This window comes from Populus trichocarpa, chromosome 8 (genome assembly GCF_000002775.5).
Source record: "Populus trichocarpa isolate Nisqually-1 chromosome 8, P.trichocarpa_v4.1, whole genome shotgun sequence".
NCBI classification, from domain to species: Eukaryota; Viridiplantae; Streptophyta; class Magnoliopsida; order Malpighiales; family Salicaceae; genus Populus; species Populus trichocarpa.
The window spans coordinates 11,755,208-11,780,002 of NC_037292.2; the positions used below are offsets into that span (position 1 = coordinate 11,755,208).

Sequence of the window (24,795 nt, forward strand, 5' to 3'; positions counted from 1 at the left end):
TAACATTCTTGTTTCTAGTTACATGTCGAGTTCAAATACTTATAGGTTTAATAAAATATTAGACTCAATATCTTTAAATTCAATTAAATAATAAGCTTAAATGCTTGTAAATCTAGTAAGATGTTAAACTCAATCCTTTGGACTTGGCTTCATGTTGAGCTCAATTACTTATGGGTCTGACAATATGCTAAACACAACTCTTTTTTAGCCCAGTTGCCCGCGAAGTCTAAGTGCATGTGGTTTTGGCAAGATATCAAACTCAAATCTCTCGAATTCACACGAGGTCCAAATGCATGTGAGTCTGATAAAATACCAGACCTTATGATAATCATTCTCTTATATCTCTTAAGTGTATAAAAATCTTTTAAGAATATATTATATTTTAATCAATATTAATGTTATGATAGGGTTGTCTATATTAATATTAAATGTTGTGTATGAATACGGTATAAAAGTTTTCTATAACTCTACTATTTGTTCATCAGCAATAATGATGTGTAATTAAGGGTAATTCCTATCAACATTAATATTGAAGTAAGAAACTTTTAATTTTTTTATTAAAATATTCAAGAGGAAAAGGCTTTTGGCCTTCTAAGCAAAACAACAAAACTCAAAGTACAAGAGCTATAAATATATATTGAACCATCCAGGTAAAAAGATTCACGATCTTTATTCTCTTATCATACATTCTTAAAGCATTTATTACACAAAAATTAAGAGCAAATGTGTAGAGTTTATTGTTCTTTTCTTTATTTATTACAATTCTTTATTATAAAATTACTAATTTAATTATTGGAGAATCCCTAAACCCTATAAAAAAAATATTTTTTTTTGTGGGAACCAAGACTTATATCATTAATTCTTTGCTCTTCTGGTCCCATTGAATGAAATACTAATGTAAATATGTGATTATTCAATTTTTAAATACTCAAACGCTATTTCTAAATATATTGAATTTTGAGAGATCATTAACTATAAAACACACATGGATATGAACCACAATAACTCAATTTGTGTTACATAGAGAGTAGCCGTCTAAAAGGTTGCGGTGTGTTTATATGATTTTTAACTAAATTTAGCGATTATTTTTATGGTATATAACTACTCTCAAATATAGTAAATATAGTTCTTTAAACATATATAAATGTCACCATTTACATGTATCAGTTTTTTTTGCGCAATAAATATCCTGTTTATTTTTGCGTTTCAAAAGTATTTTTGAAAAAAATTAAATTTTTTTTTATTTTTTTTGGTTTAAATTAATATTTTTTTGGTGTTTTTAGATCATTTTGATGCGCTGATGTCAAAAATAATTTTTTAAAAATAAAAAAATATTATTTTAATACATTTCCGAGTAAAAGCACTTTGAAAAGTAACCGCAACCATACTCCTAAATATGAGAATGTGGTTAAGCTGAACTTTTTTAAATTTTTGATTTTTTTTAAAATTTTAAAATTAATATTTTTAGTATTTTTTTATTGTTTTAATATACTAATATTATAAATTAAAAACTATATAAAAAACATATTATTTTAATATATTTTTAATTTGAAAACCAACTTCTACAACGATAAAACTTTTTCCCATCACCATGTATTTGAATGGAAAAGATGAATTGATTGTTGATGTCATACGTGTGAACCTTTGTCATATTTTCAAAGTTGAGAGTATGAACATTATCCCGAGAATATCATATCAATAAAATAATTATTTTATTTTATTCAAACCTTTTCTTTTAATTAGCTTTTTTTTTTTTTTTTATCTGTCTCGATCTAACTTTCCCTCTATCAGATGATTAATTTAATTATTATCCATGGACTTGAATAATGAATGAAATGTTAATGAGGTGTTTAGATAATGATTATTTTTTAAAATATTTTTTATTTAAAAATATATTAAAATAAATAATATTTTTTATATTTTAAAAATTATTTTTAATATCATAACATTAAAACGATCTGAAAATCAAAAATAAATTAATTTAAAAAAATAAAAATAAAAATTAAATTAAATTTTTTCAAAAATATTTTTGAAATACAATTTAAGTGAGTTGAAAATTCAAAACCATCGAGTTTACGTTAAACAATCATTTTCACAAATACCATTCAAATTAGCAAATTTGTTTGGTCCCCATTTTCTTCATCTCTTTTCCTTCTTCACTGCACGTTCTTGTCAAGAGAGGCTTACGTGTGTGAATGTATTTTAGACATGAATGAGCAATGCTCATCTCTTACACTACCAAGCAAGTTGGTGGAAACTTCTGAAACGAGGTAGATTCTACGTTGTCTGTAACGGAGCATGACAAGAAATGCGGTCACCTCTGAAACGTGCATCAGCATGGTTTAATTTCCTCGTCAAATTAATTTTTTTTATTCTAAGTAATTTTCTATAAATTTCAATTTTTGTTGTTTTCTCAAAATAAGGTAAGAGGGTAATGCGCTTTCCTATATTGATAGAAGAATTTAGAAAATATTTTAAAGTGTAAATGTTAGAAATACTAGCTCTAATGTACAAACTAACGAAATAATGTTTACCTTCTCTCATCAATTAATTTATTTGTTTGTGTTCGAAAGTTCCTTTTCTTCCCTCTGTTTGTTTATAGCTGTCTATGACATATATTGACGAGGATTTGAAGGCTTTTAATTGCAATTTGAGTAGAGGAATTGACAAATTATGTGGGTCTTTCGAAGGTGTTGCTCTCGATTTCTATTTTTATTTTTTAAGAAAGAAATTTTGTATTATTTTGCTATTCATACGTTCTTATCCCACCGACCAAAATCTTGGTTCCAGATCGAGTCCTTCTAACGTTGTCTCTGGACACAAAACGAAGGCATCACAGTTTTACATGGATTTGATGACGCCCTGGGCCATATATCAAATCAAATTATCACGACTTAAAGTTTTGAGGAACTTTAGAGAAGCGCCATGCACAACACTGTATAATTTGAAATATTCTGTAAGAAAAGGAAAAAAAACACTAAATGGAAAGGCAATTCATTGGAATATTCTAAAGATAATATGAAAATTAAAGTTTTCTTTTTCGTTTTCTTTTTAGGGTTCATGAAATTTGTTAAGAGTCTCTATCGTGCATAATTTCTTCATTGCCCACCATTCGATGAACCCATTCTTGTCCTGGAAGCTTATGTACTAGAGCATTACAACTCAGCAAGAGTTCAAGAAATCTACCAACGCACTTCATTAATCACAGGCACAGAAATTTCTACGATCGCAAATATTGGGCACAAGCTGCATGTTTGACGCAAGGTTATGCTATTGATCTCAACGTGTGATGAAATACCAAGTCAGTCAACTAATAATCTGTAAAGATTTCTGCCCAATCACAACTTACTTTAGCTTTGTATATATATATAACGTGCCATTTCATCCACCTAAACTTTTCAACTTTTGAGTTTGTAAAGGAATTTCTAACCCTATGATCAGTAGCTATCTGTATTCACTGGAGAATACCGAGTCTTAATCAGCTAGATACTTTTCTTCTTTCTCTGCTGTTCATGTAAAGCGAGAAGGAAACCAAGTTGCGCATGCTATATAGGCAGGCAGGCAGGCAAGCTAGCTAGCTACCTCCAATATACCTGAAACGATTTGGTAGAAGATGCCCTGCCAATCCTTCCACAAGGGAATTGGTATATTATTTTGAAAATAAATTCTAGAAGATCGTTAAAGGGAACGTGCTTAAAATCCGATGATAAAGCAATTCCGGCTCTCCTTATATATATATATATATATTCATGCTGTAAGATTCCTCTTTGATGAGAAGACTCTTTATGGAGTATTTTCACAAATCACATGTCACGTCAACTCACTGCATTTTCGAAGTAATAAAGTGGAGATCAGTATACAGTTATAAATGTTAATTACAGTAGGGATGCTTCTTGAGTTCAAAGAATGGAGAGGAAGAGGAGCTCAGAACATTGAAATTTGTCGTGAATGAAACAACCTAATACCTGCAAAATGGTTTAAGTTAATACATGTTTTACACAACCAGGGCCATCATTAACAGCTCAGAATCAGGAGAGATTGAAGAGCTCACTCACAGTAATTCACCAAAATGGACAGCATTTTTTCTATAAAAAAATAAGAGGAAAATGTTCAGCACCTCTCTCCCTTTCTCTCAAATTTTGTTCGAGAGCCTGAGGTCCAAAGATGTACTCTAATTTGCAAGCATTTAGAAATTGAGGTGAAAGATAAAACAACATGATAATACAAGAATAAAAAATAAATATACGTAGCTCGTAAGAGAGTTTCTGGGCCAAGCCCATGTAACCCGTGCCCAGGTTACTTGGACCGAGCCCAAGCAACTAGATTGGCGGGCTAAATTTTTCTTTCTGTCTCTATTTTTTTTCTCTTTTCTATAATCTTTCTCGAAATGATAATTAAAAGCATGAGAATCAAATTTGATATAAAAATCAAATAGAATTAAATGCTAAAGGGTGAAATTGAAAAACAAAATCAATCAAAAAAAGGATTAAAAAAATAAAAAACAATAAAAAAATAAGGACTATAATTGAAATAAAAAACAATTAGAGGACAACTTTTGATTTCAGCTAATCTAGTGTGATTCTCGATAAAAAAAGAGAGAAAAGAGGGAGAATTCAATCGTAGCCGAACCACCACGAACCACCATACGTGCACCGCTCCATAGGATTCGTTGCCACTCAACACTTCAATTGACATGGAGGTTGGTTATTTTTGGTTGTCGAGAGGCGTCGCACCCGCCACTCGAAAAGCGTTGACCCTTCCACACACTAGCATATATCACACATGTGCCAATAATTTTTTATTTTTTTAGTAATATTTTACATTTTAAAAGTACTGAATTTCTCTTACTTTTATTTGATAATGATAAAAAAAAATCAAGATTAAATAACAAAAAAACCTTAGACTTAAGCCTAAGAAAATTATATTTCAAGGATAATCTAAGCATTTTAATTTTCAAATTAAAATGAAATTCCGATAAAGTTCTTAGAGACAAGTTAGGTGAGTTTTGTTTTTAAGAGCTTAAATTATTTGATTTTGTTTTATAAGAGTAAAATTATCATTTTATTGTGTGAATCTTCCGTGAAACATGAATGTATGTATAATTAAATACTAATATGTTTAAGTTTAATGTGACTTAATAACAACGTAACCAAGAGGGATTGTGACCTAAATGTCCTTTCTGCAGTGCCTTAATTTGACGGCAATTGTCTACTAGTTCATCTAGAAGTTTGGTAAGATATTCCTATAGTCATAGAGCAAAACGTCAAATATGAATGCATGGAAGTCAATTTTCTTCTAGCGAGAATTCCAACCCTTTATTCTAATTCCCTCCTTTCTCGTTTTCGATAAAACAAAGATTTCTCATTCTTTTTGAGGTTCGATACATTAGAGAATCTATATACTCTTCTTCCTCATTGGTAGATGGTGAATTTGTCCAATTTAACTAGAAGGGAAGTGCTCATCGAAGATGGTGTGGATAGTGCTAAGATTAGTCAAGGTTTTGTGAGATGGCCGGAGCCTCTTAAATAATCATTTTAATCTAATAATTTAAGTTATTATATAAGATTTTAAGATATGATCTATATTATTTTCTAATACACTTCCTCAAGTAAAAGTTTTTTAAGCTTGAAACTTGTATAGACCTATACTACCTTGTGTTTAATTTTTTATGAAATAAGTAAGGATGATTAGATTTAAACTCATGACCACTTCATCATCATAAAAACTCTGATATTATAATAAAAATTAAGTTATTAGATGAGTTATCAAGATATGATTTAAATTACGCTCTAACACAGGAATCCTAAACATAATTAAAGATAATGATTTTGCTATTTTCACAATACAAACCATAAATATTTTATATTGTCACTGTCCGATTTTAAACTCGTCCTCATGGAAGGTTTGACCGTTTAAAATTTAGGATTTCATGAGAAAAGATAGACGGCAGAGCTATGGAAAACGCAAGCATTACGCCCACACTTTATAACGAGGAGCTAGCCTAGTTGTATCATAATATTAGTATTTCTTCAGGAATTATAGCAACAAAGTAATGGAGAATGGGTCCTACTCAGGCCAACTAGAGAAGAGCCGCAAACACACGGTTGACCGAACCCAGAGAGAATAGAGTGAAGAGCTAGGATATTTAGGAATTACAAGCCATCAGGTTGGAATCAAATTTTACTATATGATCATGGATATTTAAATATATTCCCATCTCCATCAAATCAGGTTGAATGTAGGATTTAATTTCTTCACCTACCCAATTTAAAATAAATCTGAACTTAAAAAAACAAACTATATTTTCATTCATGGAGTATAAAACTATAAAATAAAGTCTAAACTTTAAATTCATGTGTGAAATCATAAAAATTCATATACTATATTATAAAATAAAATTATAATTTCATAAAATAAAAACGAGTTAAAAAAGCGAGTGGAACCCAAGGGGACGAATCCTTCACCCGCCTCAGCATCTAACTCTAGTCAAACTATACTGGATTTTATACGCTTCTAATCCAACCAGAAAAAATCCCATTCAAACATATCATATTATACTAAATAGGTCGGGTGAAATTATAATCCATAGAAGATAGCCCTTATTCCTCTAATTCCCTCTATTTCAAGAGGAAAAAAAAACTGCTGGTCAATTATATATATTCTTTCAAAGCTATTTTATTTGTTTTTTTTTTTATAGATTTCAGTACTATACAGGTTGATTTAGAGTTTCTTTCTCAACTCTCTTTCAACCATCTGTTTTATATATATATATATATATATATATATAAAGGAGTTTTCTTCTTCTTTCTTTTTTAATTAGAAATTGTTGCAGGTTACTACCTAGGTAAGGAATTACTTACTCTCAAGGTCAAGTAATAGACTAAATAGAATGGATGATAGGATTAATTTTCAACAGAGATGAATTGAAGGTGTGAACGAAGATTGTTGTTTTGTCAATTTCTTGGGATCCTTAATGTTGATATTGTGGATGAACTGGAGATCAGGTTTGAGACGACAACAAGATTGACGACTGGAAATTAAGTGAGAACACAAAATGATTTTTTTATTTGTAAGTCAAAAGAGTACTGTTTAAGTCTACAAGGACTCCAAATGAAGAAAAAAGAGGTTTCCAATCCTGAAATTCGAGAGTCAATTACATTACTTAGTCGTCGATGAAGGGTAGAAACCTAAGACTTTTGTTCCCTTCTCTTTTACTACAAGAGTGTAAAGGAAATGTCCTAAACTCTCGACTAAGTTGAAGCTCCTATGTCGTTTATTGGCTTGTCGTTCCTGTAGCAGGTTAACTAGGTTAAGGCAGGTGGCTTAAACCTTGATGAATTCGGACTCGTCACTTCTCAAATCAAATCAAAACAAAACAACAACAATAAGAAATCAATTTACTTCTATAACTTAAGAAAACAAAATACTGAATTTGTATAGTGTTGTCTGTGTGTGTGGGTGTACTTTTTTATTTAATAATTGTAATTCTTTTTGGAGAATGAACAGTTGAAAAAAATAGTGAGACAGCCTTTTGCTTATTAGAAATGTAAAGGAAAAGGAATCTTTTGCGTTATATTCATTGCCATAGAAAACAAAACTCCACAGTACAAACTAGTCATTGCCACCAGCATTGTTGGGTGTTTCTTCAATTTCGATGGTACAGGTTTTTTTTTTCTTCAAATGAACATTTTTTTTTTTTAATTTCTGAAGTTTTTTCATCCCATGATTCATTTTAATTTAAAATATAAATTTAATAAAAATATTTAATTTTGATAATTATAATGTTCTATCTAAATAAAATTAACTCGTTGTTAGATAATTATATAAATCATATATTGAAATCTCATTTAATATTTTAAATTTTTAGATGAGGTTTCAAAATATAATTTATATAATTATTTAACATACACTATCAAGTAAAGACTATTTGAACTTAAAATTTATACAAACTCACATTATATTAAGCTATTATTTATATCTTAATACTTTCTTAATTATATTGAATGTCAATATTTTGTATTTTAATGCTATCCCTCGTTGTGCAAATCAATGCAATTATCTTAATTCTCATGATTTTTGAATGTGAGCACATATTGATTAATATGAAAATATGATAACTTAATTAAGAGAAGGGTATCATTGAAAGACAATATGGGATTAAACCATACATTATCATTGGTCCATATATAAGCTTTCTAACAATGTAAAGTACTTTGAAATTCATTTTAGTTATTTCAGATTTGAAACTCATTATAAGAAGTGATGGGGGGTTTGTTATTTGAAACAAAGACATCTCATAACGTTTTTGTCTGCATCACTTGCTATTATTATAAATCATGATGGAGGAACTCAACACAGTTTACCCTAGAATGGATTGATACGATCTCTCTAGTACGATTACACAGCTCTCCAAAGATAAGATGGATACTACCTCAGCAACAAGGACAAATACGGCCTCTCTAGAGTACAAACCTCTCAACCTTTCAAGGATAAGATGAATTTACTCTTCCTAGTATGATAACACACTTACTTTGAAAGGAATGAACGTCTTCTTAGTGTTACGACACAGTTTACCTTGGAAGGGATTAACATGGTCTCTCTAGTGCGATCGCACATCTCTCAAGGGATAAGATGGACACTGCCTCAGCAATAGGGACAAATATAGTCTCCCCCATGGTTTATTTGTTGCAATCACACAATTCTCCAAGGATGGGATAAACCTTACCTCAGCGAAGACGCTTTGTCATCCTAGGAACAATAGCTGTAAGCTCATCTGTAGATTAAATTTGAAGCTTCTTAATGTAACTACCCACCTGAAGGCTTCTTAACAATCCATAATGGATACATTTGAGCTAATAAGAGGACGCTTGTAAATTACACCTCTTCTATATTCCAAGAAGGTAAGACCCCCCTAAACACTGTTAAGTTTAAATGATTTGCCGCCCAACGCCAAAAATATCTTACTAAGTATAAGCATTGAACCTAGAAATTCTTAACTAAGTATAGATGTTGGACCCAAAAATGTTTTACCAAGTGTTGGCATTGGACCCAGATTAGATTTCTACACAAGGATTTTAGACTCGTGAAAATAAATATTAAGATAAATGAATTGCATATAAAAAATCAGGAAAAATCCTAACATTAAAAACCATTTAGCCAATTAAAGCCAGATGAAGGTGGAACCTTTCATCAAACATTGCGAAGATGTCTGATGAGATGGTGATGACCCTCTTCAGCATTCTTACCATCTCGAGACCAGCCTTCTCGAAGCTTGTTTTTTCTCCAACCAGAGCCTTCATGAGATTCCTTTCTTCTTCTGCCAAGATATGAAAATCAAATGGAGAACGACCAAGAACCATCTGGGCAAAGACATCCATGAACTCTTTAGGGCTAGCTTTAGTGGAAGTCCAGCTGCTACTTCCCTAGTAAGCCGAGCTAGAGAAAATATCATCGTATGAGCCTTTATTAGTGGGGCTGGAGCATGAGTTGTCATCGGAGTAAAGACTTTCTTCCTCTTAAAATGAATGACGACACTTACAATCATAATAGAAGGAGTTTGCTTTACCTTTTTCCTGGCTGAGAGAAAATCATGTCCCCCAAATTTTACAAGGGTTATGGCTCTCACCATTATCCTCTTAGAGACAGAACTGTCGGGAGCGAAGAGTTTACTAACATACCCCATCACCTTTCCACCTCTGCCTCCACCAACTACAGGAGATAGAGACCCTAGGGTAAACTCTCGCCAACAAGCCTTGCTGAAGCTTTTCCTTCTCTTTCAGTTATTTACAAAGATAAAACAAAACTAAGGCTAGAAGCAAGGCAAAAGAAAAAGGACCATCAACCTAACTTGTAAAACAACTTGGTAATATCCATGGACTATTTTATTAGCTTTATACATAGTTGAAGTTGACTCTAGCACAACATAATTCTTCTCCTTATTTGAGCTCTGACGAGGCTTGCTATTTACTTTATGAGAGGCCCTTCAGTAATGGGAACAATTTTAGATGGGTTTTAGTCCTTTTCTGGGATTAAGTGTCCCAATAAATCTTACAACTAACCATCTCCCCCTCAACTTCTTGACATGCATTGGCTTCCCAACCAACGTGTTCTTTATGGCACCATTGTTTATGTTGGCGAAGGTGAAGAACCACCACATGTCATTGTCATCATCGGTGCCAGCAATAAATTGATAACAACTTCTGAAATTGTTGACAGTAGGCTTAAGGCTAATGATCCTACAAAAATTTTCAAATGAGGACAAGATTGTCCATCCATTGAGGTGTAGCTGGTCTAGACCCAGCTGACAGTAATTGAACACTTTCCTTGCGAACCCTTGAAGAGGGAAGGATTGCCCCATCAAATACATACAAATGAGGATGATAATTTTAAAATAACCTCGAGTGGAGCCCAGGGTTTGCTTACTAATACGCTCAGTAAGGTCGAGCATTTACGCCACATACTCTCCAGATTGGTAGTGGACCACAAATTCTACATCCATAACACTTACGCTGTTAGAGATGTTGTTCTTAAGAGTTTAAGGAAGCTTTTCTCCCTTATGAATGTGTCAAACTGGGATAGGAGAGGAACTCCTATAAAACCTCATTTCCTGGGTATCTTTGGTAGAGGAAGGAGAGAGACTTCTACGATAAGGTTTTCTCCTTTCCACACTAGAGAATGATGTTAATATAGCACCCTTTCTTGTTCTACAATCCATTCTGATAGATCCTTGTCCCCTACTACTTCTTTCAAGCTTTAGTTAGAACATGAACTTCTCATCGGGGACAAGAGCATTTTTTTTTTAGAGGTGGATATGATGTTCATGTGGTCCATTTGTTTTATTTGAATGAAAGGCAAAAAGTTTTTAGAAAAGGGAAATGTCTGAAGTGGGTCTTTCTTGAATTGGAGAAGAGATGATTTGGGGTTTTGTTACAGGAGAAAATTTTCAAAAAATCATAGAAAGTAAAAGTAAAAGAGAAGTCATAAGCAGGAACGTTAGGGTTATAAAGAAACAAAGTTTTCATTCTCATTGTAGGATAAATAACCTTTCATGTCATCACATATTTAAAAAAATCCATTCAATTACTACATTGAAAGCCAACCACTATTTTATTTCTCGAGAGACACCTCCTCCTAATAAGGACAAGACACTTGGGTTTGAAGATCCTAACAGTCTTATGTGGGGTACGTAAGATCTTACAGGGAAGGTAAAAAGGGTCTCATTTGTTGCAAACAAAGACTCTTCAAAATCTTTGCGTATAAAACCTAAAGATTTAGGGGCCTATTGATGGATCAACATTCATTTTTTTGGTTTGATCTTCCCTTCAAAAGAATGATCAAAGAGAGGGTAATAACCCATCATCTCTAGGCTCAGCCAAGCGTTGAGTCTAGACATATATAGGTCCAATAAACTATTTTTTTTAACGTGAGAGGTATTTTATCTTGACAAGTCAGAGATATTTTATCCTGATAAGTCATTGATATTTTATCCTGAAACGTCAGAGATATTTTGTAGATATTTTAACTCTTCTCTTCAATAAAAAGGGCGGAAGGGGCTATAAAAGAGGGGGTATCCTTTATAAAGGATTTAGTTTTTCCCTATAAAAAAATAGCATGTGTATTTTAAGGCTTTTCTTCTAAATTATGACTGTTTTTTCTCTCTCAAATAATACTCATTTAATTATCAGAGAATCCTCAAATACATAAAAAAAATATTTTGCTGGTATTAAACATGATCCACCAACCACCTCGCCAAGGACGGATGGATCGGATTGCCAAAATTAGAAGATTAACCAAATATCCCCAGATACCAGCTTCGCTCATAAGCCCATGGGATAAACTCAATCTCATCAGTATCATTCATACGTGAACTGAGACCCAAAGTACCTATCCAGACCCGACTCAAATCCTACTGGATATGGATTTTTGATACCCAAACCCTACCCGATTAGGTTTTGAGTACCCATCGGGTGTCTATAACTTGAACCGAAAATCCGAACCTAAATGCTATAATTTACGGTAATTAGTATACAATTAGCTTAGTATATATATAATTTTTTAAAATTTAAGATTATTTATTTATTTTGGATCAGTTTTGAGTGGGGTAAAGCATGGTCCATACATTATCTAAAACTCAATCTCTTACCTAGAAACTTTACACGATCCTGATTGGATATTCTGATCGGTTGGGATCGCCATACATACTCTAAAGATAGGGACACACCGTAGCAAGCTAATCATAATGATGGGTCGGGTATAAATAACTCTACTGGAAACTATGCACGAATAAAGCAAAGAAGAAATTACTGTGAGGACATGGCTGTCATTTTATTAAGGAGATGGAACACGGGTGATGGATCTAGTAAGCGTTTTGCAATAATAATAAAATCAATGAAAAGAATTAAAAAATGGCATGATGGTAAATTAAGGGTTTAAGAGGGTTTTTATCAGATGGACACTCCATTATATAGTGGTGGCTGCTAGAACTAGCATAATTAAGCTCGAAAAAAAAGAAAGTTGTCGAACTTTATTAGGCCGAAGAGCTGGCTATGGAAAACGGGCTTGATGAGTGCACACAAGATGGGACTGTGGATCTCAAAGGAAATCCTGTTCTTAGATCCAAGAGAGGCGGATGGAGAGCTTGCTCCTTTGTTGTTGGTAATTCATCTTCTCTACTCCCTCCCTCTCCCTCCTCTCTCTGATCTCTCAAAGGGTATTAATTTTCCAATTTTATAGGACAAGATGTTCATTAGTGAGTCCTAACGTTGGTTACACACCAGCCAACTAGTCTGCAAATGTTTTAATCAGGACATTTGCTGTTTTGAGCTACGCTCCTGGAAGCTCCAGGTGGCTCGAACTCTTCTTCTTCTGTTTTTTTCTTTTCTTTCCTCGTCACTTTAAGCCCAGCCCCTCGTGCATGCCATGGAAAAGATAGTCTGACCCTCCAATGACTTCTTGATACTTGGCATGTTACTCTTCATTAATATAATTTCTAGCTCACTGTCAAGGTCTCCTTTTCTTTGATGTCAATTTGTTTCGCATTTATGAACATATCAGATGATTAATTTACATGGGCCTAAGGATAGATAATGATTACATATGATCACATATGATCTGTCTAAAACTCATTGATTTTGGCCAATGTTTGTCTCCTCCGTGTCTTGTTTTTCCTGGTTTTCCGTCTTCTCCAATCTACGCTGAGGAATTTTGAAATGTTTAGCGACTACAGAAATTAAACAAATAGAAATGCAGAAGTCAAGAAAGATTTTGAGATTGATCTTGGGGAGCTGTAGCAAGAAATATCTCTCAGCTACTTTGTAAGTTCTAGTTGAGCTAGAATTGATTTTTTTAAAAAAATATTAGCAATTATTTAGGAAGATGTTGAAGATAAACCAGAACCAACAATCGTAGGCCACAAATTGAATGCTGCGCTAATAGCCACCAGCCTAGGAGCATGCATGCCTTTTTTAAAGTGTTGTAGTTGTTATTATTTTTAGGTACTCTCTTTAATTACATATTAATTAAAATTAAATTTATTTCTCTGATTTAGTTAAAAATAAACTATTCATATTAAGACTATAAGATTCATAAAAACTAGCTAGGCAATCTATTCATACTATAATAAATTAGAAAATCTATAATAAAAAAAATTATTTCTTATTAAATACCTAGTTTGAGGAATCATGCAATTAGCAAGGAAACACAACCATGAGTCCCAACCCCTCAAGTTAACTGCACAGATACTTATAATTAACAACATCCTTTTCCCAAATATTCCTACCTCGAAAGGTATAATTTATCACCTTTAATTTTCGGTTGGTGAATACTGTACTCATTATATTAAATGTACAGAAGAAAACACAGAGGGGAAAAAGCATCTTTGATTTTTTTTTAAACCCGTGGTGTTAATACTTTACAAAATAATTCTATCCTAATATTAAATACTATATATTTTCAAATATATATATATATATATATATATATATATATATATATATATATATATATATTTTAAAAAAACTTATTCCGTAATCCTACCTCCGTACTATTTAGGGTTCATCTATAAGACCAGAAAAATAATGACTAAACGTTAAATCTGCATGTGTAAAATTTTATATGATCAAGAATGGAATCTTTGCTAACTTTGCTAGAAGAATCAGTACCATTTAATAATTAAGTCGGGAATGTTGCCGGCCAGGGAAAATAATTAAATGGAACACAAATATTTAACAGTACTATAAAGGAAATTACTAACTTCCTTCTTTAAAATGCAATTAATTACTGTTCTTCTTTTGGTTACAAAAAAAGTTCTCAAGAAATCCGACTAATCTATTCAATAATGTTCTTATTTGTAATTATCAAGTGGAGTAATATTTATCATCTCTTCAAACAAAAACAAAATTATCATTTGCTAGTAGAATCATGCTTTAATTATCCGTACTCTGAACTTTAAGGTCTTCACGGACCCATATATATATATATATGTTTCACAGAGCTGCAGCCTGATTGTGTACTGTAACGTGCTGTGCAGTGTATGAGGTTTTCGAACGTATGGCATACTATGGGATATCAAGCAATCTTGTAGTGTACTTGACCAAGAAGCTCCATGAAGGCACAGTGAGGTCGTCCAATAATGTTACGAATTGGGTTGGCACCATTTGGATGACTCCTATCTTGGGTGCTTATGTTGCCGACGCTCACCTTGGTCGGTACTGGACCTTCCTCACCGCATCTGTTATCTATCTTTTGGTATGTATGCAGGCGCTTCATCTCTCTCTTTTACGCATGCATTGCATCTCGTCGGGAAGATGAGAAGCTCAGTGAACCATACGTTTCAGACGTCCCATTTAGCAGTGTCTTTTCACACGAAAAGTGGGCCCGAAAAACATTTATAATTGGGTTAATGATAAGCTGGACTCATCTGATACATTTTGTGCAATACCTGATAGATTAGGTTTATATTTTTCTTAATCATTTCACATCATCAAGCATGTTGTTTGGTGAGAATTTATCGACCAAGATGTCATGAGCTGCACAGTATTGCTTTGATTGCTTGCTCTGTGTGCTTGTTCACAAAGTCAAACAAGGAATAGTTATGATTAAATTCTTACTCGTGTGGCTAAAATTGGATATGATATGATCTAATTATTTCCAACTAGTGGGATTACAGCAGGTAAAAGTTTGACCACCTAGTCTCTGTTTTATAAGGCAGAATTAGGAAGATGTCGTGTTCGATGTAAGAAAAACCATTTGCTGTGAGGTATTAAAGCTTTGAATTATATGGAACCTTGGTTTCAATATTCCAACTTGAACTTTGTCTGGTCCCATGTCTGTCTCAGAAAAAGCCATGCACGCACCTTTAAGTCAACTTGGCATTGATTTATCACCCAAAGAATCAACTTGGCATTGAATTATCACCCAAAGAAAACACTGCCATATATTAATTATTGCATAGGATAGAAGCCATACCTAAGAAGGTAAGACAACGTGATTTGTGGATTATATTCGGATAGTAGGTGGCTGAAGCGATTTGGTCGGTGTTAGCCCTGTGATGACCTAGATGATCTCAGGGGTCAATCTGTAATCTTGTTAGAACCTTGTTTCATTTTTCTTTTCTTTTTAAATGATATCTCTTTAATTTTTTTATCTTGAGTCTTGAACCTAGTCATATTTACTAGATTGAGTTTAATAACCAAGAAATGCATGTCAGCACGAACAACTGTCGAAAGTGATTTTTGATGAAGATAAAGTTTTAATTAATACCTTTGACATGATGACAGGGGATGTCTCTACTAACACTATCAGTTTCCCTTCCTGCTCTAAGACCACCTCCCTGCAAGGATGCCAATTCGGACAACTGTAGAAAGGCCTCCACAATGCAATTAGCAGTGTTCTTTGGCGCCCTCTACACGCTAGCTGTTGGAACTGGCGGCACAAAGCCGAACATCTCGACCATCGGTGCTGACCAATTTGATGATTTCCATCCTAAGGAGAAGGCTCATAAGCTATCCTTCTTCAATTGGTGGATGTTCAGCATCTTCTTTGGAACACTCTTTGCTAACACTGTACTTGTGTACATACAAGACAATGTAGGTTGGGCATTAGGGTATGGGCTTCCAACACTTGGGCTTTTGATATCGGTGGCTATATTCTTAGCTGGCACACCATATTATAGGCACAGGCTGCCAACAGGAAGCCCATTTACAAGGATGGCTAAGGTCATAGTGGCAGCCCTGCGGAAATCGAAGGTTTCAGTCCCTAGCGACCCTAAGGAACTCTATGAGCTCGACTTGGAAGAATATGCTAAGGGGGGGAAGTTCAGGATTGATTCCACACCAACCTTGAGGTTTGCATTAGTTGCAGTGCGTCTGCATTTTTTTCTCTTCCAGCAGTAGCTTAAATATAAGGGTACTCATTTATATAACTGGCCTGGCCTAGTGGTACTCTAAACTTGGGCAACATGTATGCAGGTTCCTCACTAAAGCTGCTGTGAAAACAGGTCGAACTGACCCATGGATGCTTTGCTCAGTTACTCAAGTAGAGGAGACTAAACAGATGTTGAGAATGATTCCGATACTGATTGCCACATTCGTCCCAAGCACGATGATTGCTCAGATAAATACTCTTTTTGTCAAGCAAGGCACTACTCTTGATAGAAACATTGGCAGCTTCAAAATCCCACCAGCAAGCTTAGTTGGATTTGTGACACTATCAATGCTTGTTTGTGTTGTGCTATATGACAGGTTCTTTGTTAGTATTGCTCGTAGATGGACAAAGAATCCCAGGGGGATCACTCTTCTTCAGAGAATGGGAATAGGCCTTGTTTTTCACATTATAATCATGATAGCTGCATCACTGATTGAAAGGCACAGATTAAGTGTGGCCAGAGAACATGGCTTGGTTGAGAATGGAGGTCAAATCCCTTTGACGATATTCATTTTGCTTCCTCAATTTGTGCTCATGGGAGTGGCTGATGCATTTTTAGAGGTGGCCAAGCTCGAGTTCTTCTATGACCAGGCACCTGAAAGCATGAAAAGTCTTGGCACTTCTTATTCAACAACCAGTCTTGGAATTGGAAACTTCCTTAGTAGTTTCCTTCTTTCCACAGTTTCTGATATCACCAAGAAGCATGGTCACCGAGGGTGGATTTTGAATAACCTAAATGCTTCTCACCTGGACTATTATTATGCCTTCTTCGCGATACTCAACTTCTTGAACTTCATTTTCTTCTTGATTGTGAATAGGTTGTATGTGTATAAGGCTGAAGTTTCAGATTCAATGGAAGTACTGGCTGAAGAATTGAAAGGGATGACATTGACGGAACCTAACCAAGTTTCTTCACATGAATGAGATGTGCAGAAGAAAATCTTATATAGAAATCAAAGCTTAAATCAGAGAATAGGTTTCAACTTTCAAGTTGATGACCATTGAATAGAAGCTACCTCACTCGATAGCCTACTTCGGAGTTGAATCAGTCGGGAGAAATGGTGGTTAGTACGTGTATGCTGCATTTTCTTCACCCTTCGAGGGAAAAAAAGCTGTCACATAAACGATATATTGAAAGAAAACGGCAGTTAATGTTGATAAACTTGAGAGTGTTTATCTTCAGCAACAACACAATTAAGAAAATCTCATCCCATAAAGGAATTGCATTTTGTGATATAACTTGTCTGGAAGTTAAAAGTTTCTTGGAAAGCACTGTGAAATTAAGAGCAATTTTGCAGAAATGTTAAGTGAAGTTAGTACTGAACTTCTCACACACAGCAGAAGTTTCTCTTGGTGCTTTGCTAACACAAGGCACAACTGGGTCGAATCGAAAAATGTGGTTACTATGAAAAGCCGAATTCAATGAGGAATTACAGAGAAAGTCTACCAGCTAAAATGTGAATTTATTCTCAAACATTTGAGAAGATCTTTGCTTTTCTCTCTCTCTCTCTAATTTCATAGCTCAGGTACAACAAATCAGGTTAAAATATGAAAAAACAAATGGGAAAAAATGTTGGGAAAAAAGGGAGAGAATATTTGCACCCTCCCTAATTATTAAAGTTTTTCTCCATCACACATGTACTAGCAGTTCCTGCGGCAAATTTTTTTAAAGAAACAAACTATCTCAAGCTCCAAGAAGATCTTGATATGGAATTTTAACTTAACCAAATCCAATTACAATGAGCTCCCTGGCATTTCCAATTTAAATTATCTGTTTTGGTTTCATGGCTAGAAGTCAATATTAGATTAAAGCATCAAAAACTGTAGCATCCTTTGCCTGAAATGTTCAAGAGATCAAAACCATCATTTTCTTTTATCTTCTCTTTGCTAATTGGAAAGCTTTTTTCAGGAAGTGATTTGCTGCTTTATCATTTCTGTGGCATAACACCCTTAGTATTGTGTTTGGATCTGCCCTATTCCATCTTCCTGTTGTTGGTGGCATTGGTAGATTGTGACCTGAACCCACAACTCCTATACCACTTGCTTCACAAGCCAGGATACTGAAATCTTCCATTAGTTTCTCTGTACTATCATCCATCAATGCTATCACCCCTTCAACAATCTCAGCCTCCTTTTCCACTGCCTCCTCATTCATCAATCCTTCACCACATGTGCAAAATGTGCGCTTTAAGTTGGCAAAGTCTTCCTCGATCATGGGATAATCAGATCGATAAAATACCCGGCTGCAGCCACCAGCAAGCAAAACCGTGAGAAAGGCCTCAAAAGAGGCCTTCATGACTTCTCTCATTGCCAAAGGTTGGGCCCGGTCAATTAGAATTGCTGTCAACAGAGAAAGGTTCTGTTTGATAATTCTCAATGCATGTCTGATCCTTGAATTTTCTACATCAGCAACATAGAGACTATCATAAAAAACAGAATTCGAGTCGAGGAATATCAGACGATAAGCAGCAACTTCTGATACATGTTGACAGGCAGTTTGAATGGAAGCAAGGGCTAGTTCAAAGTAGGAAGAGGAATTGATGCGATGCCTGCGATGATAACCACGGGATGGAGTGGTTCTTGGGGCAAGAGCAAGGTTCTTTTCTAGAGAGTGGAGGTGAGTGAGAAGATAGTGCAAAGTGTTGAGCCGTATGTAGAGTCTTTGTGTTCCGCGGCTTGTTGATGGCCGAGGATGGTGAGCATCACTTACACCAAATTGGTGCGTATCTTCTGTGTTGATAGAGCATGGAGCAGCTTTCTTCCACAGTTTAAGGAACTTCGAGTCGCGGTTGCACCTGGTTAGAGGAGGGAGTGTAGGGACATAGCTCTGTTTTGATCCTGCAAGCATATCAAAGAAAATAGCAGCTTAGTTGAAGCCAGATAAGCAATTAGAACGTAGTATATTTGTATTTTCGATAGCCTTCAGTGATGCATGTTCATCTCCTCTGACTGAAGAAAGGATAACTAAGATAGAATTACTATCCAGTCCTGCTCTTTTTTTTCTGAAAAGCCATGCATCTACTATAATATGCTGCAGAATAGAACATCCACCAAAGAACTTTTGCTGACTGTCAAATGTCCTGTAGTCATCAGTAAGTTGCTTGAACAAGTCCCTATTTCTTCCGAGCAATTACTTCCACAGATAAAAATCACTTCCAAAGATACAATTCCAAGCAGAAAAACGTATGAGAATATTAAGAATAAAGAAGGTGTTACTTTCTTACCACAAGCTGCTACCAGGTTGGTGTAATCTTTGAAGATATTATCAAAACCTTCTGCTAGATCATAAATCAGATCATCAGTAATTCCAACAGGAATTTCAAAGAAATCATTCACAGCTTCCTTGGCTATTTTCATCAACTCCGCAGCTGATGTCGCATATGGCTCGAGTTTGGACTTCGGATTCCATGTCTGTAACATTTATTGCAACATTTCATTCTCCAAAACCTTTTAATATATATATATATATATATATCTTATCCCAGATAAGCTTAAATGCTGTATTTCATTTCAGCAAACAAATTAAAGAAACTCACTTCAGAATCTTTGGCTCGGCTAAGACAATCTTTCGCTCTGTCCAACCTCTCTACGAACCATTGTTTCATAAGCTTCAATATGACCGAGTCAACTTCATATGGAATCATCTCTCGTACGATTGTTTTACCTCCATCTTCACAGTCTGCAGAGTCTTCAACCAACATTTGAACCAAGAACTTTTCAAGTTTTCCAGCACTCTGCAGTACTGCAACGGTCTCATTATTGAGGGTGGAAATCCCTGCAATATATTGCTTCAAAACTGCTCCATAGCACTGATGTAGCGTTACAGCAGCAACGCTAGCTACAATCGGGTTCCATTTCTTCAGAATGGGGCTAAAACTCTCCCTTTCTCTCAAGGCCAAATCCTTAACTTCTTTAGCTAACTGCAGGAGAGCCTCGCTTGCTTCATCTTTCACTTGCAGACTTGTGCTCTTATAACTTCCGGTTTCTATTATCTGCAATCGACAAACAAGAATGAACATGAGAGACATCGCTGTACAGAAACAGTAAATCTTGAAACTGATAATTAAGCAAAGAGGCGACAGAAGGAAATAGAAACCTTTGCAAATGCCTTCTTTACAGAAGCTCGAATGTAATGATCCACACGATCCCCAGATGAATCAACTATCTGTGTGTCTCCTTTATCTTTCCCAGCCCCTTCTGTGATAGTAACATCCTCGCCCAAAATTTTCGATGCTGATAATGCTAACGGCAAAAGATTCTCAATTAGGAAAACATCTCCCCTCTGGAAATAGTCATGGTAGTGAAGCAATCTCCTCTCTGCCCACCCTTGCATTGAAGCCAACATAGAAGACAAAAGCTTCACATACATAGCCTCTCGGTCTGGCTTCTTTGCATCATTAGCCACCTCCGTCGATAACATAGCATGGGTCGCATAAAGAAGATCCGGCTCTACTTGTGAAGTAAGAACGTATTGCTGGAAAAGCACCCAAGCAAAGCACAAATTGTGTATAGGTCTATTGATTCCTAGTGCAGACCATGTCTTCTTTATTAACTCAACAAGCTCGTCAACCTCATCAAGGACTAATGTCTCATCCCTGAAATCAAATATTGATTGAAGAAGAGAAATGTATATGTGAATGTTGAGTGGAAATCCATCAGCCCAATGGCATACATCGGTTGGGGTACCGTTGGCACTTCGCCAAGACAAGGAAACAACACTGTTGCATAAGGTTCTCATGGTGTCAGAATTTTTTCCTGTGTCAATAGGTTTGGTCTCGCTGGCATGGATAATTTCACGGAGACGCATAGCATAAGAATTTGATTTATCAAGCGGGATTGAAGGGTGCAGGAGGAGACCAGCCTCCAGGATCTTGAGCTGACGCCTTTGCCAGAGATGGTACTCTTGACTGTCATTAAATTCTGATGGTTTTAGGTGGCGGAGGAGCTCCAATGGAAGGATTATTGTCTCTGCTCGCCTGCCCATCTGTGAAGGTGAAGAGGACAACAAGTCATGAATTGATCATGAATTCAAAACGAAAATTATGATGCATCCAAAATCAAATTAATAAGAAAAAACGGAGCACAAAATCATAAAAAACAAACAAGAAAATAGTGTAAACCCATTCACGCATGCAGAAAATGTAATGACAATCTTGAACAAAAACAAGGCAAAAACAGATCAATTTACTCGCCTATTAAAATGTGTTGTGAATAATAAATTTCGAAATACATACAGTAGCAATACGTACTTGGCCAACAAGAGTCCTCATGAGCGTCTTCCTCAACCGATTATCACTATGCTCCGTCACTCTCATCTGCGCCCTCATTATCTCCGCAGATGTCAGCGGCCTCCGAGGCCTCCCTGTAACCGGAACCGTGGCAAACCCCAGGGCAGGACTTGTCCCTCCATGTTGTAGAGGACCGCTAGGTGACACTGGTGCCGTCCCGGCTCCGCTGCTTCCCACTGCGGACATCCTCCTTGTAGGGGACTTCTTCAGCATCTTCAGCCCCAGAGCTCGCTTTATCCGACTCGTTGGAGACATGACCACCACCGGGCCACCGCCCATCCGTGCAGTCGGTGAGCCTGTTCCTGCTGCTCCATCCCCATCATGATGTTGGTGATGGTGGTTGGAATAAAAGTTGATTGCATTGCGGCCTCCTCCGAAGCCAGGGGAGGAGCGGCAGGCGGTGAAGAAGACCTCATAGGCAGTCTCACGGATGTCATCCTTATTAAGACCTTTAAGGTCTCCAAAAGGCCAAGAGAGATCAGTGTCTGCGGGGTCAATGGAGATGGTGGTTAGGGTACCAGAGAAGGAATGACAGCGGCTATCTTTTTCCATCAAATATATTGGCAATGACGTCTGGGATATCCGTCAGGAGAAAGAAGGCAGAGAAAGGAGGAGGGCATTCTCCAAATAAAGAGAGAGAGAGATTGAGAAGATCAGGAGACATGCAGAAATATCGTAGTTGCATGAGAGTTTTGTGTGGTGGTTTTCGTTTGTTAAGACAGCGATTTTGTGCTAAGAGGGAGACGAAAAAACAGCTGATGGCTAAGGGAGAACCAAATTATTAATGTTGTGCGAGGAAAGCTAGGAAAGCTTATGGTGGTGAACAGGTGTGTCTTAGCAAATATTAGAAAATCCCTTCTCCTGTCTTTCTGCTTTGTAATAAACTTGCATGTCATTGTAATTTTTCTTTCCTCGACGCCTCATATTTTGTTCTGGCACAATTTTTATACATTCCTGTTTGACATGCTTTTTTTTTATATATAAAAAATCAGTTTTAAATTATTGTTTTATATTTAAATATTTTAATTATATATAGCATGCATGTAGCGCATAGCTTATAAGTACGTAGTATTTTCTAACCCTAATTTTACTTCTGTTTTCTTTTATACGTGTGTGTATGATCAGTTGGTTAAAACAAAACCTTCTGATCGTTGTAAAGTGTTTACAGGCAAGCAAGGAAGGGGTAAAGAGTCCTACATTGGCCAATTAGGGCACTTATTTCTGCCGTTCTTCAAGAATTACGTACAGAACTTGCTTCCAGCAGGACCCTTCAGTCAGGTTTTCATTTTGGATATTTGAATGTCTTCTTGATCCATTTGGAACTGAAAGACCTTTGATCATTTCGATCTGGTCTTATTTCTTACTACGGTTTTAAACTATAGATTACCCCAATATCCATTGAATTATTGCTTCTGAAAATTATATAATTCAGTTTCTTTTTTAATGCAGGGCCTGCATGTCCTCCAGGTTCATCATTAATTTTATTTTAGAAACCGTTTGGGAAGGCGGTTGCATCGTATTTCTAAAAAATTTAATTTTTTTTATTAAAATTTAATATGATTTGTATGTTTTGGATCGTTTTGATGTGTTGATGTCAAAAATTATTTTTAAAAAATAAAAAAAACATTATTTACATACATTTCGGCATGAAAAGTTATTTGAAAAGCAACCGCTACCACACTGTCAAACATAATCAAGGGTTTAAACTTGTCTCTTTACTCTGGTTGCTCTGGTTGCATGGCTTATTCGGCATGCATGGCCTTTTAGGGAAGGGCCCAGCCTGATTTGGAAAATACAGTTTTAAATGCGTATCTAAATAAAAAAATAATATAAATTATATTTAGAAATCTTATTTGATGGTTTAAGTTTTTATATTGAGATAATTTTTAACATGATATCATAATCTTAATAACCAAATAGTCACGAGTTTAAATCTCATCATCCATATTTATTTGATAAAAATTAAGCATAAGGTATTGTAAGCATATACAAGTTTCAATTTCAAAAAAATTTCACTCGAGTGATGTGTTAAAGAATAATATAAATTATATCTTAGTACTTCACATACTAGTTTAAGCTTTAAACTTTTAGATTGAGATGGTTCTTTGATAATACAGAAAAAATGTTGTGTGTCTAAAATCTATTTTAAAAAAATTAATTTTTTTAGTGTTTTTAAATTATTTTAATATAATAATATCAAAAATAAAAATAAAAAAAATATTATTTTAATATATTAAAAAAAAATTCACAATATAACTTTTAACACAGTTGTACAATAATACTAAAGGGTTCAGCGTGCCTGTGCCTTCGTTCAGTCATCCGGTCTCGTGCAAATGCTGTCGAATCCTCTGTTTGTGAGGGCACTCCCAATTTTCCTTGTTATAGAGATTGTTCTTAGGGTAGTCTATAGCTAGTAGACTTTGCCGTTCAAACTATCGGATAATATATAATATTGAAAAATTACTACTGGATTTACGGGTTTAATTTAACATAAAGTTGTAGCCAGAAATTAAGTAATAATAAAAATAATATTAACTATTGTTATCTAATATAAATTTAAATCAATACCGATTAATTTAGAATATTGAAATATTATATTTAATTAGGATGATATTCTTATCTGACTCGTCATATATAAAATATTATCTAATCCATAAAATTTTAATTTGTTGATATAAAAAATAAAAATATTTTGATGATTTTCAAGTAAATAATATTTTAAAAAAGATATCCTAGTTGTATCACTCATTAAATATCTATGCATTGTACATAACATATATTTTTTTAATTTGGTGAATCTATCTTTTGATTTATTATCAACTGTTTCTCGTATCTTTTTCATAATTATGCATTTATTTATTCTAAGAATTGTTTTCTTTTAAATTTTATGAATTCATCGTTTGTTTTATTATCCGCTTTTGATATTAATATTTTGAATTTTAAGTATTATATATCTATCTATCTACTATAATACTAAAATATGAATGAAAAAAATATTAATGTTTGTTTAGTATCTCAATGATTTTACTCAATGACAATAATAAAATATACTCCTTTGTATTGTATTAGTATTATGATTCAATTA

At 34.6% G+C, this 24,795-nt stretch overlaps 2 protein-coding genes across 3 annotated transcripts; one reads left to right on the forward strand and one right to left on the reverse strand.

Moving 5' to 3' along the window:
- Window positions 1–12,476: 12,476 nt before the first annotated feature.
- On the forward strand, window positions 12,477–17,661 carry LOC7473471 (protein NRT1/ PTR FAMILY 5.2). Its single transcript, XM_002311653.4, has 4 exons — window positions 12,477–12,654; window positions 14,528–14,745; window positions 15,777–16,342; window positions 16,467–17,661. Exons 1-4 carry the CDS (start codon window positions 12,546–12,548, stop codon window positions 17,344–17,346), a joined length of 1,773 nt encoding a protein of 590 aa, XP_002311689.2. The 5' UTR covers window positions 12,477–12,545; the 3' UTR covers window positions 17,347–17,661.
- Window positions 17,662–17,806: 145 nt separating this feature from the next.
- LOC7494746 (protein unc-13 homolog) lies at window positions 17,807–22,424 on the reverse strand. Of its 2 annotated transcripts, none has more exons than XM_024607668.2 (5): window positions 21,657–22,424; window positions 20,519–21,406; window positions 19,959–20,414; window positions 19,647–19,833; window positions 17,807–19,260 (listed from the first exon to the last, which is right to left on the reverse strand). In XM_024607668.2, exons 1-5 carry the CDS (start codon window positions 22,260–22,262, stop codon window positions 18,296–18,298), a joined length of 3,102 nt encoding a protein of 1,033 aa, XP_024463436.1. In that variant the 5' UTR covers window positions 22,263–22,424; the 3' UTR covers window positions 17,807–18,295. The 2 variants fall into 2 exon arrangements, with proteins under 2 accessions (XP_024463436.1, XP_002312593.1); XM_002312557.3 differs by having other exon boundaries at window positions 21,672–22,423.
- Window positions 22,425–24,795: the final 2,371 nt, after the last annotated feature.

Bases quoted from the DNA above. Each gene is read 5' to 3' on its own strand.
- LOC7494746 (XM_024607668.2), bottom strand. From the start codon at position 22,262: ATGGAAAAAGATAGCCGCTGTCATTCCTTCTCTGGTACCCTAACCACC. The intron at 19,834-19,958 runs GTGAGTTTCTTT...TAAATGTTACAG, and splicing joins GCCGAGCCAAAGATTCTGAA to ACATGGAATCCGAAGTCCAA. The intron at 19,261-19,646 runs GTAAGAAAGTAA...ATATGCTTGCAG, and splicing joins CAACCTGGTAGCAGCTTGTG to GATCAAAACAGAGCTATGTC.
- LOC7473471 (XM_002311653.4), top strand. From the start codon at position 12,546: ATGGAAAACGGGCTTGATGAGTGCACACAAGATGGGACTGTGGATCTC. The intron at 12,655-14,527 runs GTAATTCATCTT...CGTGCTGTGCAG, and splicing joins AGCTTGCTCCTTTGTTGTTG to TGTATGAGGTTTTCGAACGT. The intron at 16,343-16,466 runs GTTTGCATTAGT...ACATGTATGCAG, and splicing joins GATTCCACACCAACCTTGAG to GTTCCTCACTAAAGCTGCTG.